The sequence below is a fragment of the Barbus barbus genome, assembly GCF_936440315.1.
Source record: "Barbus barbus genome assembly, chromosome: 10".
Classification (NCBI taxonomy): domain Eukaryota; kingdom Metazoa; phylum Chordata; class Actinopteri; order Cypriniformes; family Cyprinidae; genus Barbus; species Barbus barbus.
The window spans coordinates 30,164,297-30,185,263 of NC_136738.1; the positions used below are offsets into that span (position 1 = coordinate 30,164,297).

The following is a 20,967-nucleotide window of genomic DNA, read 5'->3' on the forward strand; positions in this document are numbered from 1 at the left end:
TTTTTTGTGCTAAGTAACTTTACATACCACCAGATTTCCAATCACCATGACCATCATGAACACAATCAAGCACAAGTGCTGTCCTGCCACTTGCATGCAGTCCCACATGGTCTCAATCCACTCTCCACACAACACTCTGAAGACGATCAGGAACGAGTGGAAGAAATCGTTCATGTGCCAGCGAGGAAGCACGCAATCCTCAGAAATCTTACATACACAGTCTCGGTAGCTCTTCCCGAAGAGTTGCATGCCCACCACAGCGAAGATGAAGACGATGATGGCCAGCACAAGCGTCAGATTGCTCAAGGCACCTAGTGAGTTGCCAATGATCTTGATCAGCATGTTCAGAGTCGGCCAGGACTTAGCTAGTTTGAAGACTCTCAGCTGTGACAATAAGGGGCATAAAAGATTAGTATGAGCAAGTAGAGATGCACAATATAGATTTTTATTTTTTTTTACATTTATTAGAATCTGCTGATATGCTAATGTCCTGTAGTTTTAGATTCAGATTACCTTTGAAATCATCTAATGCTGATTTAAAGATAATCTTTAAAAATATATATATATATTATAATATTTATAAAAAAATAATAATAGCAATGTTAAATATAGTCTTTAGCAAATCTCACTTAAATTTGTATAAATAAAACTATTTTTTATGATGTACATTGTAATGCTGTGATGCTTAAATTCACTTCAATTTAAAATTATTGCTTTTAGTTTGTAGTGTTTTATTCATTTATTATTTATATAAAGTACTGTTCAAAAGTTTGGGGTTCTTTAAGATACTTTAATGTTTTTGAAAAAAGTCTCTTAACAATTTATTTGAATAAAAATACGCTGTGGACTACTTATTTAGTTTTTACTTTTTCATTTATTCCTGTGATGTTAGAAAATATTTATATTTTAAATAAATGCTTTTCTTTTGAACTTTCTATTAAACATATTCTGAAAAAATTTATTAGTTTCCAGAAAAATACTGTTTTCAACATAAAGTAACATAATAATATAAGAAATGTTTCTTAAGCACCATACCAGCACTTTAAAATGATTTCTGAATTTAAACAACATCAAGATGTTAATTTTATTAGTTCACTATATAGATATAAATAATATAAAATATTGAGCAAAATGGTGCTAAAATTGATTTAGTTGAAGTATAACACGTCAACTTCCCAAAATGTATGCACGTTAATTTTCCAAGTAAACATGGGAAACAAAATTTCTATCAAGAAAAATGTAATTTAATATGCTAATAAATATATAAATGAACTGCTAAATATATATACTTTTTGAGGTAGAGCCAGTAAAATGTTGGCAGTTCAAGTGAAAATTCCTCATTGTGACACAACCTTAGATATCGGCCAACTTTGAAGACAGCAATTCATATAGTACCTTTGGAAACAGCCCTCAGATTGAAAGGGCACCTATGCTGCCTCTTATAAGACTTTATATAGGTTTTAGAACAGAGCCATTAGGTGTAATGAGATACTCTTACCAGTCTGAACGGCCTAAGAAAACCGATTCCAGGCAAACAAAGTTCCAGAAGACTCAGCGTGACTATGATGCTGTCGAAGATATTCCAGCCTTCCTGAAAGTACATGTACGGGTCCAACGCAATGATCTTGAGTATCATTTCTGCTGTAAAGATGGCTATGAAAACCTGCAGGCAAGGAGATAATTCAAGCTTTTTAAATGAATAGCAACAACAACATAATAATAATAATTATTATTATTTATTTACAAAACTAGAGACATCTACTGTCTAAATTGTGATGAAATCTTTACATATGTAGATTGGCCTTTATTAATAATAATTTCTAAAACATCACCGCAGGTAAAGTGGTGCATACTCTTATTAAAATGCAAAACATAGTTAAAATACTGTTTTAACACCTTACCCAATTTGCATCCTAAATAGTATTCGAAAATAGAATTAGTATGTCCCAAATCATACTATGTTTAAAAAAGTATGCCAAAGATTAACGGATGGTCTACTACTTCAGGTTAGGATTCGAAGTGCAGATCGATGCACACTCTAATGGCTAATTTTCGATTAGAACTACAAGCATGCATAAAAAAGTGTTAAAGAACTACAAACATGGCGGTTGTACATAAATCAATTGTACCTATGAAAATAATTTATTTTTTTAAATTAACAACAATTAAGTGTTTTACAAAACTATAGCTGTCCATGGAATAAATTTGTAATAAAAAATCATTACGTATTTAATGTGGATTCATTGATCACATTTATGAAAAAAACATCACTACAAATAAAGTGGTTTATATTCTTAGAATTTAAAATACTGTTTTAACACTTTCATACAATTATTTTAATTAGTAAATTCACACTCCTTCATTTCAGTGGGGTTGCACACTAATAACAGTAACTCTTTCTAGAATAACGCTTCACAGTATTGTACATATTCAGTAAAATGGGGTGGTGAAGGCGCAGTGGATAAGACACATGCCTTTGGTGTGAGAGACCCGGGTTCGAATCCACTGTGAGACACCAATGTGTCCCTGAGCAAGACACTTAACCCCTAGTTGCTCCAGAGGCGTGCGACCTCTGACATATATATATATAGCAATTGTAAGTCGCTTTGGATAAAAGCGTCAGCTAAATGAATAAATGTAAATGTAAAATGCTGCTAAAATGTTCATACCACATTGGCTGTGGAAAGCATTTTAATATAATCACTCTGCATGGGGTGATACTCCATGGCCATGAATGCTGTGTTTATCACGATGCAAATGGTGATAAACAAATCTGCAAAGGGGTCCATCATAACCATGTGGACAATTTTCTTTATCTTCAGCCATGTGGGACTGCAATCCCATATCAGATAACGCTCTGCAAACTCGAACCAGTACTCCACACACTTCTCTTTCCAGATCTCCGACACTACAGAAAATGAAGACAACAATCTGAAAGCTGCATTTGAACTAGTATGAATTTTGACAACATTTGGAGCGAACAGAAATGAGGAAACGAGAACTTCATTAAAAAAAAAATAATCTGTGAAAATGAAAAGGGCCACTATGAGAGTCAATGAAAACTAGGGCTGTCAAAGTTCAAAAAGACAATTAAAGCACCATTAATCTTCAGTCTATTCCTCAAACAAAGTTGTTATATGGCTTTAAATATCAGGAACACAGGGACTGAATTTCGTTTAGAAAAATTCCCACCTTTAGGTTACTCTTATGGGGGAGTTAGGATATATTTTTAGACATTTTAAAATCATCTAACCTAAATTTTTCGTCATGCAGTGTATTTGTGTTTTGTAGTTCATAATGTTGTTGATTCATATGCATATTGTGAGGAAGATGAACTTTGATTTCAAACTCTGAATTGAATTTGAAGTAAACAGTCAGTAATAAAACAAGAACAAAGAAATGACAAGCAATGGCACAAACAAATACAATAACAAGACATAACTGAAATGAACTGTGCTTTAAGTTTCTCAGGTAGGTTTAACAGTACCATTCAGGTACAGAAATACTACAGAAACTGAGAAATCTATTTAACCCTAAAATAACACAAAACATTAATGACAGACAGTCATTCCTGTCTCTTTAAGATGTCATGCATGGATCTAACATATACTGCTACACATAAGTTTTGTTTCTCAAATGTTTATATTCAATTAATAGCCTAAATACCGACCATGTTTTAGTATGGACTGTGTTTACATAAATACTCATCAAGACGGGCCTTTTTTTGTATGTTTTTGTGCGCAAAACATAACTTAATTCTGTAATCGTGTGTTGTTTGAGATGAAATTAATTAAATTAATTAAAAATTAATTAAGTGACATTCAGCCAAGTATGGTGGCCCATACTCGGAATTCGTGCTCTGCATTTAACCCATCCAACGTGCACACACACAGCAGTGAACACACACCCGGAGCAGTGGGCAGCCATTTTATGCTGCAGCGCCCGGGGAGCAGTTGGGGGTTCGGTGCCTTGCTCAAGGGCACCTCAGTCGTGGTATTGAGGGTGGAGAGAGCGCTGGACATTCACTCCCCCCACCTACAATTCCTGCCGGCCTGAGACTCGAACCCGCAACCTTTGGATTACAAGTCCAGCTCTCTAACCATTAGGCCACGACTTCCCCTGATGCGGCTTTCTGTGCTTTGGGTGTGAGCTCACAGAAAAGGTATAGGTAAATGACGAGGAGAATAACAATGTGCAGTAAACGGTAAGATCTTTTGCACTACAAACCAGTGATCATAATTAAGATAATACATTAAGATAATATAAGACACACCAATTTTCAATATCAAGCAGCAAAACGAACTGTTTTGTACAGCTAAAACTAGCTGGACGCGGATGAGACCAGAAGCTCGACCCATAGAATTAACAAATGGCTGCGCCCATTTTTACGGCAAGAAAAAGGTGGACAATGTCTGTGATCCCCTCCTCTGTATTTTGCTGTCTTGTTTGTTCTTTGTTATTGTTATTTTAAATTATCCATGTAATTGCCAAAAAAAACGCAATAAAAAAAAAATGGTAAGACTTAAGCACGTTCAAATGTTACATTCTGTCACCTGACCTGAGTGTCTTTCACGGTGAAATATTTGCGGGAATATCCCGTGTTACACGCGCTGAACCAGCAGGAATTATGCGCAATAACCACAATCCCGCGCTGAAATTCAAGCCTCATTTTTATGATACTTTTATGGTTCCTTTGCTTTTTTTTTAAAGCTTGACAGCCTCTGAACTATTTATATATATATATATATATATATATATATATATATATATATATATATATATATATAAATGATTGTGCTGTATTGAGAAAACTTTGAAAACTTTTGTGCTACAAGGCAGAATAAAAGTCATACAGGTTTGAATCAACATGCGGATGAATAAATGATGACAATTTAACAATTTCAACTATTTCTTAAAATTACAGAGAAAAAGCTAACAATTATGCCTCACATGGAGTTTCTTGTACAGGGCTCATTCACACAGATTGCATTTTTACTAGTTTCCTAAGTGATACTTTCCATAGTTTTTCTATGAAAACATGCGCTAGACAGACGTGTTTGACCGTTACACTTGCTACTTTTGCAGTGTCTCACTCCCAAAACACAGCACTCAAATTATAAGTTCCCATTTTTAAAAATGCATCTCCAGACTTTGCATTTCCTTCCCCGTTCCACTGTCTGAGTCTCACATTTTTCAAAGCAAAAAACACATTTCAAAGCTGTGTGATTGGCCCATAAGTGTGTTGGTCATTTAGGGCTTCTTACGGTCAGTCGTGTTGTTGCTGGTACTTGCTACGCTCATAACTCGCTGTCTCGCTGATTCGTCATATAGAAAAGCCCTTGACAAATTCTTTGAATAACATCGGGGTCGATTTTCTTCATCTGTGTCAAACTGTAAAGAGATCACATCGACAGAAAATACATCAACAAATGTTACGATGGTGCCTCAGTGTTTGCAAGGCAGCAATATATTGCTATTCATCAATCATTCTTTTATGCAAACTGTAAAACATCTCAGATTGATATTTCACAAAAATGTGAAAAAAATTAAAAACGATAAATAAATGACAAAACATGTTTTGAAACATAACATCTTATGCGTGATGATCAACTTCAGATTTTTTGGATCCAGTGAAAAGCATCACAGCAATTTTATATATATAGATTATTTTTCTACATTTGAATTGGAAAAATAAAAATGGCTGGTGGAAATTTTTTTTATTTTCCTTCAGATTAACACGATTCTTTTGCTGCCTTGCAAGCACTGCTATCTCATTCTGGACATTTTAATCACTTTCGTTTGTGCTAAATGCCACTATTATTTATTTAAAAACATCACAACATTACAAATGTTTATACAATACAGTGAAATGCTTTATATAATACAAAAGTTAATAAAAGTGGTAAAAGAAGTTACAATTTAATTTTAAAAGTCATAATTTAACTAATTTGACAGTATGTACAATAACATGCTTTAAATGCATGCTTTGACACGCTTTTGAATAAAAAGCTGGAAAAAATTTGTATTTTGCTTTTTTATATGATTAATTGATAACTAAACAAATAATTGACAAATGAATTGATTTTAAATGCTGATGACATGCTGTAATTCTGGAAAACAACCTGATTCGCAGGCTCACAGAATCTGCATGCAATGAACTTCCACAGGAATCTCTGCAGATTTCTGCTGAAAGTGAATCTGATCACTCATAAGTTCCCTGCAATTTTTTAAAAAATATTTAGCATTTGCTTATGCAGCTCTTTCTTTATTTAAATCCATCGCACAGAATTCTGCAGATTTTCACCCAAAGTCAGCAAAAAATGCAAAAAAAACAAAAAAAAGGGCAAAAAGAAAAAAACAAAAAGGGTACACATATTTATGTTACATAAAGAGAAAATTATTATTGCATTGCACCACAGCAACAGCACATGCATCATATGTGCTTACGCAATTGTCGTCAAATGTTGTTCTTTTTCTGGACACCTCTGGTGTCAGCATTCCAGAGGGCGAGTTGGGTGAAGACGCTCCACCTGACACTATCACCATGCCATTGCTGTCGACCATGTACCGCGCTTTTCCGTTAGACGGCAACAGTATACGTGGAGTCAGACTGCTTTTGCTATGAGTGCTGTAAAGCGGATCGGATCGAGAGGGTAGAAACAAAGAGCTTCTCCTGCTGCCCGTCTCCTCACACATGCTTTGCTCGTCATCGGCGTAGTTGTTTTCTGAATGCACACGCCCGCGGAAGCTGAAGACGCTACCTTTGCTGTCCCGACGTGGGCTGAGGATTGAGCCCTGAAAACTCAGGGGGGACTGAGGAGAAAAACAAGCCTTACAAATACATTGCCAAACAAATTAAGGCATACGAACTGGTGGAAGGAATCCCAATTTACATTCAATTTGCCAATCCAGCTTTAGGAACATATTATCATATGTAACTATACCAATAACTAATATAAGCATCCACACCAGTGTATGATAATTGTTTGGCTGATAATGTTTTTGTTTATCAGCTGGAAAACCCCCCCCCAGTGAAAATCAGGGATTCCAGGGATTTTGTTCCTCTGGGTCGTTATCTTTACGATTGGACTTGATTATTAAAACTTTATACTAATAGCTAATGTTACTTTTTTATTTCATTTTACAGTAATAATCCAAAAATATGGTAAAAAAAAAGAAATATATATATATATATATTTAGAAGTTCCATCTGTGTATTTAATAGCAGTTTTTAATAATTTTCTTACATAATTGAACAATTTTTAAAGAAAAGTAGCAGATCGTGGGGTTTGCAATTCAAAATTTCAGCCCACGTAAGAATAACAAAAATTTAAATCTAAACATTTTAAAGAAAATTATGAGTTGGTCAGTTGGACAAGCAATGGCAGGAGAGAACAAAAGTGGCAAAAATGGTCAATATCTTGATGATTATGAAGATAAAGGTGTTGTTGATGATTATGTTGAATATGAAAAAGAACAATGACGTAGGAGAAGGTGTGTCTTTAGTTTTGAAGAAGTTTAGATGAAGTTTTTCTTCTCAAAGCAAAGAAATATCATGAATTTATTATGAACTGGATCAGAAATTCTAAATCATGAATCAGATATGTAGAGTAGACCCATCTATATATCATTCCTGTACACCTTTCAAATCTCATTCCTCATTACCAAAAAATGTCAAAGTTTGTCTCTCCTGTTCTATTCTAAAACTGTAATAGCACACTTAAACAATAAGACATTTCCATAATTATTCTGATTTCACAAACACTGATATGACTGTTGTCTGCTGTGTTTAAGCCAATGACATTTCCTTATTGCTATGGTAAGCATCAAATAAAACCACACAGCTGATGAGATTTTTCTAACCTGATGTGGAGACGTGTAAGTCCTTTCACGTGAGAGCCGGATTTTTCCATCAGCTGTTAAACGGAAGCTGGTCTTTCTATCAGTTCCCTCCCTGTTGGAATCCTCCTCTTTCTCGCCTTCCCCCTGACGCTGTCTCTTTTTCCTGTGGTTGCGTCTTTCTTTGGCACTTTTGGAACTGAGTTTGGAGGTGTCCGAGGAAGAGTCTGTCTTTTCTCCACTCAGCCCATCACACTTGGACGCTTCAGCCACTGCCTGCCAAGCAATCACGCAACAGATTATACTTACACAGTTTGTAAAGATTTCCGGCATTTACATTTATGCATTTGGATGCTTTGAAAGAATACATTTGGTTAGCGATTCATGCATTTCCTGAGAATCAAACCCATTACTTTGCCGTTGAAGGTGCCATAAACTAGCATTTGCATGGTATTCATACCCTGTTTTAATGAAAACACCCAACAGACCTGAGCTTCCTCTTCCTGTCTCATCAGCTGCTGGAGCATGGCGTTAAACTCCTCCTCTTTCTTCAAAGCCTCATCAATAGTGGCTTGATTTTGTTCATCATATGCCATGGCGACCACAGCCAGGATCAGATTCACCAGGTAGAAGGATCCCAAGAAAATGACCAGCACAAAAAAAATCATGTAGGTTTTTCCTGCGGCCCGAAGAGTCTGTAAGAAAAGTCCATGATTAGTCTATTATAAACATAGGAAGCTATTCATGTACATTCTGTATGATTATCTTCTTTTCTATACAATGAAAGTGGATTTCCCGTGAAACAATAGTTTTGAACACAATGGAGGGTTCACCAGCAATATTACATGGTGGGGTTTTGTCCTTTTTTAAGATTGACAGCCCTAGACTTTGTCTACTTTTATCATATAGAAAAAAAATTATTCTGCAAAAAATAATTAACATACAAAATTGGTTTCCTCTACGTAGACAAACAAAACAAAAGCACCTGTTGGTAAAGATTCTCCCAGTAGTCTTGAGTCATCAGTCTGAATAAGGCAAGGAAGGCCCAGCCAAAGGAATCAAAGCTTGTGTAACCATAATCTGGATTGGGATTTGCTTTCATACAGATAAGATTTTCTGGACACTGCCTGAAATACACACATGTGAGACAACGACTGTCAAAAACTCAGCATGTAAAAAAACACACAACTGCTCTTGGAGAATTATGTTTGAAGGGAAGACAATGCCAAGGTTTATGAAAAAATTCGATACACGTTGCTTACCCAGCATCACTAGTTTTCCCACAGATCAAAGCATCTTTCTTTCCTGATTGGATATAATGATTACCTACAGGAAAAAGAAGAATACTATTCATAACAGAACTTATACAAAGCTAAGGTGTATTAGTTGGTTTGTACTATAACCCATGAGTTTATTTGGTTAACATTATAGGTTGGTTCATATATATATATAAAAAAATAATAATAATTACTCACTGGTACTTTTTCCCCCACTAAAATGACAATATGACCGATTTTCTTCATTTTTGTATTTCATATTTTTCATTGGTTATTATTTATTTTCACCAAAAATGACCATATGATCCCTTTCTTAATTGCAATAAATGTCAATTAATATATGGCCATTTTCTTAATTGGCCCATTTTTGGCACCAAAAACAATAAATAAATTTGGTGCAAAAAACGAACCAGTTTCAATATATTACCATTTTCAATGTTGGTCCTTTTTTATTTATTTATTTATTTGTTTTTGGGGGGCACCCCAAAAAAGCCTTAATACATGACCATTCTCGTCATTATTTTTGGTGTCAAAAATGGACCAATGAGGAAAAAGGTCATCATTTAGATGCTTTGATGTTTTTTTTTTTTGTTTTTTTTTACCATTTTCCATCCTCTCTCTAACCCATCAAATTAAATGGTACATGTTGTTTTTGTTGTTGTTTTTTTAATGAAGCAGGGCCAAGCCCCATGCAAATGAGTGAAATGTCAAAATACCAGCAGAATTTGTGTATATATCAGTTTAATGATACATGAGGAAGGCATCGTCCTCAGCAAGCAGCGAGCCAGATTACCTCACTCCTATGATAGCTTTCCCCCATCCTGCTAAAGTACTTTCCAATGGATATCATATTTCGCCCCCTATGATTAAGGTGGAATTCCTCTTCCTCTTTCTCTCAAATAGGTTTTTCATGGCTGGCCCTAATGTAAATGTCCATAATGCTGAATGATGACAGCTGGCTGTCTGGCAGATGTACAGATCACTTACACACTCACAATATTTCCTCTTCGGGCCTATATTGTAGTTAGTATATTGGACCTGTCACTCTTCACTGGGTTTATACTGGCCCTGATCGAAACGTTCCTAACATCACAACAGTTTCATGACAGTTTTCAGGTGTACTATAAGTATAACCTCTCTTCAGATTAAATTTGTGCATTAGGATGCAAATTATCGGTCCCTCTGGATTACGTGATGTTGATACCCCTATTATGATTTCAGTGTTCTGTACCATTTCTAAATCACTAACTATATAAATGCATCATTCATTCATTCACTAACCAAGTAAGTAAATCTGTGTTGTGCAGTCACTAATTTATATACTTTTATATGTGGTTTTCTGATGAAACGTATGGATGTATTGCTGGATAAATGTATGGATGCATGTGTATGGCTGGATGGATAAACGGATGGGGCAAAATGTTAGTCAGCAATTAACATTTTTGTATGAAACCTAGGTCCAATATTGTTTTTTGAGCCTTAATTCAATCTGTCAGTTTGTCTCTCTATGTTGTGTAAAAAAAAAAAAAAACAATAAGTTTGTTACAAATAAACTTTCAAGTTTTTTTTTCTATTAACTGCCTTTGGGTTCATGAAAGCATTTAAGGGATTTGCTTAGTTTAATATCTGCATGCTTACTGCATATTCCTTTATTGTGCACATATTTTAAACAAAATTTCGATCTTGAAATTAGATCTTGCTCTTCTTCATACAGCATATAATAGACTTTGCATTGTATAATGTATGATGCACTTCAGTGGTCATCTGTGCACACCAGACGACATATACACTGGCTTCAATTTCTATTTAAATGTGCTCATTTTAAATATCCTAGTTATTTACAACAATATTTTGTACCTTTTTCTTTAAATGATCAAGTTAGGTGTTCTGTTCAGACTTATTTTTTGTTTCATATTTGTTACTAGTTATTTTTTAATGTTGTGGTGCTTCTTTTTACCCAATTAATGTTTGTGTTTTGTTGTTTATGGATGTAATGTTAATTTTGTGTTTTGTTTTGTTTTTTGTTACTATGTTGTGATTGTGATACATTGTGGGACCCCCTCGAAAACGAGATGGTACATCTCAAGGGGTTAATCCTAATAAATCAATTTCAGACATATTTTCAGCTACATCTACTTGTAATATCACTAAAAATTGCAGAACGATTAATGGTGAGTTTTCACAACAAGCTACAATAAGCTGTATCAGATTCAGCAAAACAATGAAAATGCACTTACTCTGATTGTTAATGTAGTCCTTGCACTTGCTTATTTTGTAACAGTCGTCTGTATGGTTAAGTGAAAAATAATCAATTAAGCTGGAATTGAATGGCTGGACCACACATTTTTGTCGTAGAACTCCCATGAACAGCTGCAGTCCGACCAAAGCAAAGACGCTTAGGCAAAAAAGGGTCAAGATCATCACATCTGACAGCTTCTTCACTGACTGGATCAGAGCTCCAACAATTGTTTTCAGCCCTGTGCAAAACAGAGCACACCTTGTCACGTTCCAACTTTACACTAATGTAATCAGGGTCCAAAATTCACTTCAAAATAAAATTATATTTAATAAAATAATATATGAAGCGGAATTATTTAACAATTGTTTTCATGTATAGTTATGACAAACAGCGCAGGTCATTGCGACACTCTTCAACTTAAAACAGTACTTTGTAGTTAATGCATTACATTAATTTTGGACCCTGAATGAATGTGTGTGTATATGTATGTATATAAATTTTAACATTGATATGTCTGATATGCTCTTAATGTTACAAGAGTAAATCTCCGAATGCTTAAGTTCACAATAGTATTTCATGTATCACATGCACATAACTGCTCATAATAACTAAACAGTGACTACACGAAAACATGCAAGACGGCTACAGTACAAACATAAAGTCATCACAAAAGGAGAGGAGAAACAAAAACATCAAATAACCGCCCTTAACAAATCTAGCTCAGATTTCAAAAGCACAGTGATTGTTAAAGGAACGGTTCACCCAAAAAAGAACATTTGCTGAAAACTTACTCATCAGGCCATCCAAGAAGTAGATGAGTTTGTTTCTTCATCGGAAAAGATTTGGAGAAATTTGCTTTGCAATCACTTGCTCACCAATGGATCCTCTGCAGTGAATGGGTGCCGTCAGAATGAGAGTCCAAACAGCTGATAAAAACATCACAATAATCCACAAGCAATCCACTCCAGTGTAGAGTGAAAAGCTGCACATTTGTTAAAAATAAATAAATAAATCCATCATTAAGCGTTCTGTGGATTATTGTGATGTTTTTATCAGCTGTTTGGACTCTCATTCTGACGGCACCCATTCGCTACAGAGGATCCATTGGTGAGCAAGTGATGTAATGCTACATCTCTCCAAATTAGGGTGAGGTCATTTTCTGCAGTTTTTATTTTATTTTATGGGTGAACTATTCCTTTAAGTACTTTTGTAGTACACCAGCACACTGATTTAAGACTCATGAGCAAAAAGAAAAGAAACCGTTCTTAAATTGATTAATTTTTGAACTACTGATGAAAAAGAATTGACTTATTGAATGTGAATCACAGACATCACTTTTTTTTTTTTTGCATGCATCCATCAAATCATGAATCAAAGCAAGAACGCCTGAAAAGAAAACTGGAAAATGTCTGAAAAAAAGACTCCTTTAAGCACTTCTTTAAGAAGAACATGACATGCTTGGAAAGCAGTGTCAGCATCTGTGACCCTGAGCTTTGCCCTAACTCTCACCTGGGATGACAGATATAGTTTTCAGGGCTCGAAGAACTCTGAACGCTCGCAGCGCAGACACACTACCCAGATCCACAAACTCGGTTACATATCTGAAACATGGAGGGTGGGAAATCAAACACTGCCAGACATACAACACACAGGAAGGTCAAGACACAGGGTTGCAGTCGGGTCACACAGACGTCGCACACCTAAACGTGTTCTCTGCTTACCTGGAATTACGGAAATAGTTTTCATTGCTCTGAGTACCCTGAATGTGCGGAGAGCTGATACATTGCCTATGTTTATAAACTCTGTAACAAACCTGTGGGACCAAATGCACAGATACAAATAAAGCTGATGGGCACTGAAGATGCCAATGCACTTTATGGGCATTTTGTGGACTAATTATCAGTTAAGGATGCATCATTTAAGATTATATCTGCTTCTTAAATAAAAAAAATAAAAAAATAAACAGAAGTATTTAAACTCTAAAAAGCCATATTATTCAAGTGTTTTAATAAATGAGTGTATAAACATATTGCATATAAAAATATTTCATATTTAATAATACATTTTTATTTCAAATAAAATATAATAAAAACTATATTAAAACATTTTTTTGCTTTTTTTGCAGTAAACCTTTCTCTGTCATTTTAAGCCTTAGCAAAGAAAAGTTTGGAACCCATTCAACATTTGTTAGGTTTTTTTAACTAAATGTTTTACTCTAATCATATAATCTATCAAGTCAATACTTTCATAATGCATTTCAAAAGAAATGTGTTTCAACCTATAGATTTACATCTGCAGCACTCTTATCATTGCACGCTGACAGTAACAACTGAAGATGATCATTTTTGACCCATTCTATGGACTATGAAACACTAAAGTTGAAGAGTGTAATTTATGCCATTAGTACCAAACAGAATTGCAAAAATAATGAACATTCTGTCATCATTTTCAGATATATTTTAAAGATAAACTGGATGGTGAAATTGGGTGTTTCATATAAAAAAGGAGTAGGATCATTTCAGCGGGGGAGTTGAAAAGCAAGAGGTCTTGGTGATGTCAGCCAAAAAGAAAAGTGGTTTTAGAGACTACATTTTAATGCACGATCGTAAAGGCAGAATAAAACTGGTCAGTTGGAAACCAGCAGTCTTATAAAAAATTGCACTCTTCACCTTTAAGCAATGACAATAAATGGATTCCAATAACTTATAACAGTGTGGCCGGGGTAAATAACAGATTTGGCATACTTACGCCATGACTATAACCATAAAATCCAACCAGTTCCACGGGTCTCTGAGGAACGTAAACTGTCCAACACAGAATCCCCTAGCAATGATCTTAGTGAGTGCTTCAAAAGTGTATATTCCAGTGAAGGCATACCTGTTAAAAACAAGACACTCAGTTACTGCACTCAGCAAACACGGTGAATATTTCTACACTGTACTTGAAAAACAGTAAAGAGATCAACTCACTCTACGTTCTTGGCCCAGTCTGGAGGTTGTGAGTAGACCATGAAAGCGCAGTTTGCCAGTATAGTGAACATTATAAACACACTGAACAATGTGAAAGCTGCGGTTAAGGAAACTAAGTGATATAACTAAGTACCATTCAAAAGTTTGGGGTATTTTTTTTTTTTTTAAAGAAAATTAATTTAAAAGAAATGAATTATTTTATCCATTAGGAACACATTAAATTGATAAAAAGTTATAGTGCAGACTTTTATAGTATTACAAAAAATGAAATATATGCTGTTCTTTGGAACTTTCTATTCATCAAAGAATCCTGAACAAAAGCATGGTTTCCACACAAATATGAAGCAGCTCAACTGTTTTCATAAATGATAATAAAATGTTTCTTGAGCAGCAAAATTTCAGCTTTGCATCACAGAAATTACATTTTGAAATATATTCAAATAGAAAAGTTATTTTAAATTGCAATAATATTTTACAGCACTACTGTTTTTAAGGTATCATTCTCAAAATCATTAACAAATCTGAAATACACAACACATGAAATTAGATTTTTTTAGTAGCTAGTAGCTAGTAAAATGATAATCCATTTAAAATTGATAAATGTTAAAGTGGTTCTCAACTGATTTTGCTTCAGGATCAGATTTTACATTGGACATCAAGTCATCAAGCCATAGTTTCAGGCTCTCAGCTGCTAATAATTCATCACACAAAGGATGTTTATCCTGAAGCGAACCTGTCTTTAATGCCATTTGGGTCATGTTTTCTTTGACCTTGTGTAGTTTTGTTAATGATTTCTGAGAACAACATGTCCATTTGACATCTAATTTGATTCAACCACTCATTTTTGGGTTGTAAACTACCAACACAAACACCCTGGATTAAACCGTAAAAACATAAGACCCAACCGTCACAGCAAGACATGTTTCAGCAGTTGAGAAGGATATGAATGTACCAAAATCTTAATTGATATTCTCCTCAGAAGGTTGAAGGGACTGAAGATATACAAGGCAGGAGTAGCGTTGAAACGGCTGATTGTCTTTTTTTTGTTCACTACAATAAAAGTCTAAACAAGAGGTAGATGAAGAAGATGAATAATTGTCATTAAAGATGGACAAAACAGTCAGCAAAATAAAAAAAATACATAAATCACACACACACATATATATATATATATATATATATATATATATACACACAAATAAATACATTTTATATATATACACACATGTATATATATATATATATAATAAATAAATACACACACATATATAAATGCTAAGTGCAAAGGGCCTATTTTCCATTTTTTTTATTTTATTTTACATGTTTCAAATTTCAAAAACATCTATAAAGTTTCTTTCCATGTCTTTCTTTTACATTTTTTCTTAGATTTAATTAAGACTTTAAATCTCAGTCTTCAGGGTGATGCTTTGGACCCCTCGCAGTACCTTTGAGAAATATAAATCCAAACTCACTGCCTGATTGCTGTAGAACTGGTCCAGGTCCTCCAGTGGTGTGGACACCAGTCCTCTGGGAACGTCTCCGTATATGAAGGGCAGATTTTTCCCGGCCTCCAAGCCGCTGTTGGGTTTCCTGCATTCATCGTCTTTATTTCTCTCCTGCTTGTCCTTGGACTTCCTGGAGTTGTCCTCAGCGATCCGGCTCTCGATGGCCTTAAGAGATTCACGGGTGAACTTACGGAAACTTTTAGGTCCTGGTGGAGTAAACGAATGCGCCATTTTCTCATCCTGAAACTTCAGAGTGATTCTCTACATGTCTGCATGAGAAACAACTGGCAGAACCACAGAGAAAGAGAGAGAAAGACTGAGTCAGAGGGACAGAAACACATTAAATGTGATCGGTAACTGTATGTTAGCTTTCTATAAAATCCTCCCGGAACCACAAAGAGAAAAAGCATCCTATAAGTGATGGACATGCCTTGCCATACTCAAAACCATCAGCTATCAGAAACAGGGCTCTTCAGGAATAAGGGTTATGTATGTCACACAAATAAATAAATACAGTCCCACCCGACTTAAAAGAGGAGGACTTAAACCTACAACTAGCTAGCAGAGCGTGGTAAGAGTCATTTTTACATTTTTATTTACATGCACTTCACTTATTAATTTATTGAATTGTATACATTTAAATAACAGTTGTAAGCTATTTTAATTTAATAATTAATTCAGTTACATTAATTGAATATATGGACTTTGGATTACAGGTAATAATGTTGTAATTTTGCATTTTATTTGTACATCGTCAGGAGCCATGGTATTAATTTTGTGTTCTTAATAAGATTTTGTTTTTCTTCTCAAAGAGAGACAGCCACTAACATGCATTTTATGAATAACCAAGCACCACGGTTTCAGCTAAAAATCTTCTTTGCTGTTCTACTCAAGAAAAAAGTCACCTACATCTTTGGATGGCCTGAGGGTCAGGAAATTAACAGCAAATTTTCATTTTTGGGTGAACTGTCCCTTTAATTTGCTACTGTCCTAACTGGTGGATCAACAACCTCCCTTACTAACCAATCAGCATAAAAAAAACAACACTAGCTAGTCAACCAGCACACATGTGCTTCTCGAGAAAAGGACACCAGCTGTTTGGTTTACTTGACATTACATAGGCCTATGATTTTATTTAAAGAAATGTCCCTTGACCTGCTAAAAGACATCCGATAAGCAAATTTCCATGTTTGTTCTTGCTGGTTGAGCTGGTAATTTGAATCAGCATTTGGAGCACACGTTATGCTCATGTGACAGAGGACAACTTCATACATATTCAGTTCATGGGTCACTTCAGCTGAGGTTTGACACCCTCAGACCACCATGCCAAATCCATAATCACTACATAACCATGCACTCACTTATTTAATACACTATAATTACTTTAAAGGGATCCAAACTGTTTTATAAATGGACAAGAATTGTTGATTAAAGTCCTTGATTTTGTTTTCTTTGCACACAATAAGTATTCTCCTAGCTTCATAAAATTACAGTTGCGCCACTGATGTCACATGGTCTATTTTAACAATGTCCTTACTATGTTTCTGGGCCTGGGAACATTTCAGTTACATTGCTGTCTATAGGAGGGTCAGAGAGCTCTTGGATTTCATCAAAAATATCTCAATGAACGAAGGTCTTACTGATTTGGAATGACATGTGGGTGAGTAATTAATGTCAGAATTTTCATTTTTAATGTTGATTTGGTTTGGAAGTTCAAATCAAATCAGAAACAGGATTATTTTGATTGGATTTTGTCTGCAACAGGAAAACTGTACACCCAATCAATTAGAAAAAAAGCCTATGAAGTCAAAGTGTGGCACTGTGCTAATATTGATGGACATGACTTAAAAGCTTAAAAGAAAGTCCCTTTAAGGTCCTGCAAGCAAAGTCCCTTTCAAGGAATGTCTGTTCATTCAGCGGCCATATTTGCAATGCCTCTGGGCAGCTATTTCAGACATCTAAGTCTTATCTAAATTAATTGGGAAATCCTGAAATATCAAAAACTGCATGCTGAGCTCACAATTAAATTACATATTTCAAATCAGCAACAAAATTTGAAATTAACTGCCCCATAAAAAATAGTCTTTGATGCAAGTCAGTAAGCGGCCATTTTAGTAACTCAAAAAGGCAGCTACAACCCGAATTCTGGAAATGTTGGGGCATTTTTTAAATTTGAATAAAATGAAAACTAAAAGACTTTCAAATCACATGAGACAATATTTGTTTCACAACAGAACATACATAACAAATGTTTAAACTGAGAAATTTTACACTTTTATCCACTAAAATGAGCTCATTTCAAATTTGATACCTGCTACAGGTCTCAAAAAAGTTGGCATGGGGGCAACAAAGGGCTGAAAAAGCAAGACATTTTGAAAAGATTCAGCTGGGACAACATCTAGCAACTAATTAAGTTAATTGACATCAGGTCTGTAACATGATTAGCTATAAAAGGGATGTCTTAGAGAGGCAGAGTCTCTCAGAAGTAGGTTCTCTAATCCATGAAAGAGTGCGTAAAAGGATTGTGGAATACTTTAAAAACAATATTCACCAATGTCCAATTGTAAAGGCTTTGCTAATCTCATCATCTACAGTGCATAACATCATCACAAGATTCAGAGAAACTGGAGAAATCTCTGTGCGTAAGGGACAAAGCCAAAGACCTTTGTTGGATGCCCGTGGTCTTCGGGCCCTCAGACGACACTGCATCACTCATCGGCATGATTCTGTCATTGACATTAATAAAAGGGCTCAGGAATACTTCCAGAAACCACTGTCAGTAAACACAATCCGCCGTGACATCTGCAGATGTCAACTAAAGCTCTATCATGCAAAAAGGAAGCCATATGTGAACATGATCCAGAAGCGCCGTCGTGTCCTGTGGGCCAAGGCTCATTTAAAAGGACTCTTTCAAAGCAGAAAAGTGTTCTATGGTCAGAGTCCAAATTTGACATTCTTGTTGTAAATCACGGACACCGTGTCCTCTGGGCTAAAGAGGAGGGAGACCTTCCAGCGTGTTTTCAACCTTCAGTTCAAAACCCAGCATCTCTGATGGTATGGGGGTGCATAAGTGCATATGGTATGGGCAGCTTGCATGTTTTGGAAGGCACTATGAATGCTGAAAGGTATATAAAGGTTTTAGAGCAACATATGCTCCCCTTCAGACGATGTGTATTTCAGCAGGACAATGCAAAACCACATAATGCAGCTATTACAACAGCATGGCTTCGTAGTAGAAGAGTACGGGTGCCGAATTGGCCTGCCTGTAGTCCAGATCTTTCACCTGTAGAGAACATTTGGCGCATCATTAAACAAAAAATACGTCAAAGACGACCACAAACTCTTCAGCAGCTGGAAACCTATATCAGACAAGAATGGGACCAAATTCCAACACCAAAACTCCAGAAACTCATAACCTCGATACCCAGATGTCTTCAAACTGTTTTGAAAAGAAGAGGAGATGCTACACCATGGTAAACATGCAACTATTTTGAGATCTGTAGCAGGCATCAAATTTGAAATGAGCTCATTTTGTGCATAAAATTGTAAACTTTCTCAGTTTAAACATTATGTTATCTATGTTCTATTGTGGATAAAATATTGGCTCATGTGATTTGAAATTCTTTTAGTTTTCATTTTACTCAAATTTAAAAAACATCCCAACCTTTCTGGAATTCGGGTTGTATTTGAATGGGGGAAGAAATCCCATAACTGTTTGCCAAAATTAAGTTTTCAAATCAGGACTAAAATCTGATAAAAATGGTAGAATTTTTTTTTTTTAATTAAGTCTATGGGATATTTAATAGCTATTTAAACAGCTGTTGGAAGGTCATTTAATCTGATTCATTATAAAAGACAAAGTAAAGCAAATCAGAACAAGCTGAAGGACTGTGCAGAGTTTAGTGGATGTACATAGCTTAACGAGATTTTGAGATTATGAGATTTTGAACTCTTGCATATAGTGTTGTATTTAAGGCACTAGTGCCATGTTCAACTTGTTCCGAAACATATTCTGTACCATTCAGTTGCAAATCTCGCATATAATGTTGAGCTCAAAACATAACAAAAAGACGCCCCTTTTGACATATTTGCATATAGTTACTGAATTTTAACTACTGTAAAATGCTTTAAAACTGGAAAAAGGAAAGCCATGCAATCAATGTGTTCACAAGCTCAATCAGTGCAGTCACTTCCCAATATATGGGGCATCAAGCCCAATTAGTGAAGGAGGAGATGATTTCTCTTATTTCAGATAAATCACTATAGGCCCAACCACTGAAAAAAATCTCTTCTAATATGTGTTCACTGGAAAACCCTCAACATTAAGAGCTCCCAAGAGTGATAAACCAACTCTGCACTTTGTTGAGAGTGGGGAGACCACATTTCACTCCAGAAATCAAACACAGTATAAACCAGGAAACCTAAATAGAACTTGAACTTGAACTTGAACTTGAGAACTTGCCACACATGAGAAACACACACAGCCAGACATTTCCTCTGTAATACTAAGAATCATTATCAGATATAATTTCCTAATTGCATTACTATATCATAATCTGTCTTCGGGTCACTAAGAGGAGAACATAATTTCCTTAAGATATCAGACTTCACAAATTACGCTGGAAAGAAAAGGATGCAGATCAGAATCCTGGTTGGAAAACAACAATGGTCACAAATGAGCAAAACATTAGTATACTTAGTATGAAAAACAAAATCATATACTGTATTAAAAATCTGAAGATTTGTGTGTGTGTGTGTGTGCATTGATGCCATAGAAGAACCATTTTGGACTTCCAGGAAGAACACAGTGAACAGTTTTAAAAGAACTATTTTTTCCCACATTTTTAATAATCTAAAGAACCTTTTTTCCACTATTGTGCAATGGAAAGTTTCCAAGGATTTTAAAGGTTCTTCATGGAACCATCAATGCCAATAAAGGTATTTTCTTTGTAAAAGAAAGTATAAGATGTGAGAGAACTGTATTCTTTTTCCTTTTTATCCTATTCTTACAAAAGCACAACAGACACATTCTGTCTTGCAATCTGCTCACCCAACTTAATGAACAATATCCCATGAATTATTCCACTTGGGATCTCTCATTTATCTTCTCGAATCCTTATTCCCGTCTCTCTCCTAGT

The 20,967-nt window shown here is 35.2% G+C and overlaps 1 protein-coding gene across 1 annotated transcript in view; it reads right to left on the reverse strand.

The window, feature by feature from the left end:
• LOC306875658 (sodium channel protein type 1 subunit alpha-like) overlaps window positions 1-16,060 on the reverse strand; it is a gene marked incomplete at both ends in the record, with an annotated part of 33,178 nt that extends 17,118 nt beyond the window's left edge. Inside the window, 15 exons of the mRNA XM_079426340.1 lie at window positions 28-384; window positions 1,499-1,663; window positions 2,670-2,908; window positions 5,265-5,391; window positions 6,448-6,813; window positions 7,864-8,115; window positions 8,328-8,534; window positions 8,825-8,966; window positions 9,102-9,165; window positions 11,354-11,593; window positions 12,865-12,956; window positions 14,104-14,232; window positions 14,325-14,405; window positions 15,236-15,387; window positions 15,797-16,060. Coding sequence (XP_079282466.1) covers window positions 28-384; window positions 1,499-1,663; window positions 2,670-2,908; window positions 5,265-5,391; window positions 6,448-6,813; window positions 7,864-8,115; window positions 8,328-8,534; window positions 8,825-8,966; window positions 9,102-9,165; window positions 11,354-11,593; window positions 12,865-12,956; window positions 14,104-14,232; window positions 14,325-14,405; window positions 15,236-15,387; window positions 15,797-16,060 — 2,877 coding nt within the window. The remainder of the gene's footprint in view (window positions 1-27; window positions 385-1,498; window positions 1,664-2,669; window positions 2,909-5,264; window positions 5,392-6,447; window positions 6,814-7,863; window positions 8,116-8,327; window positions 8,535-8,824; window positions 8,967-9,101; window positions 9,166-11,353; window positions 11,594-12,864; window positions 12,957-14,103; window positions 14,233-14,324; window positions 14,406-15,235; window positions 15,388-15,796) is intronic.
• Between the last annotated feature and the right edge of the window lie 4,907 nt (window positions 16,061-20,967).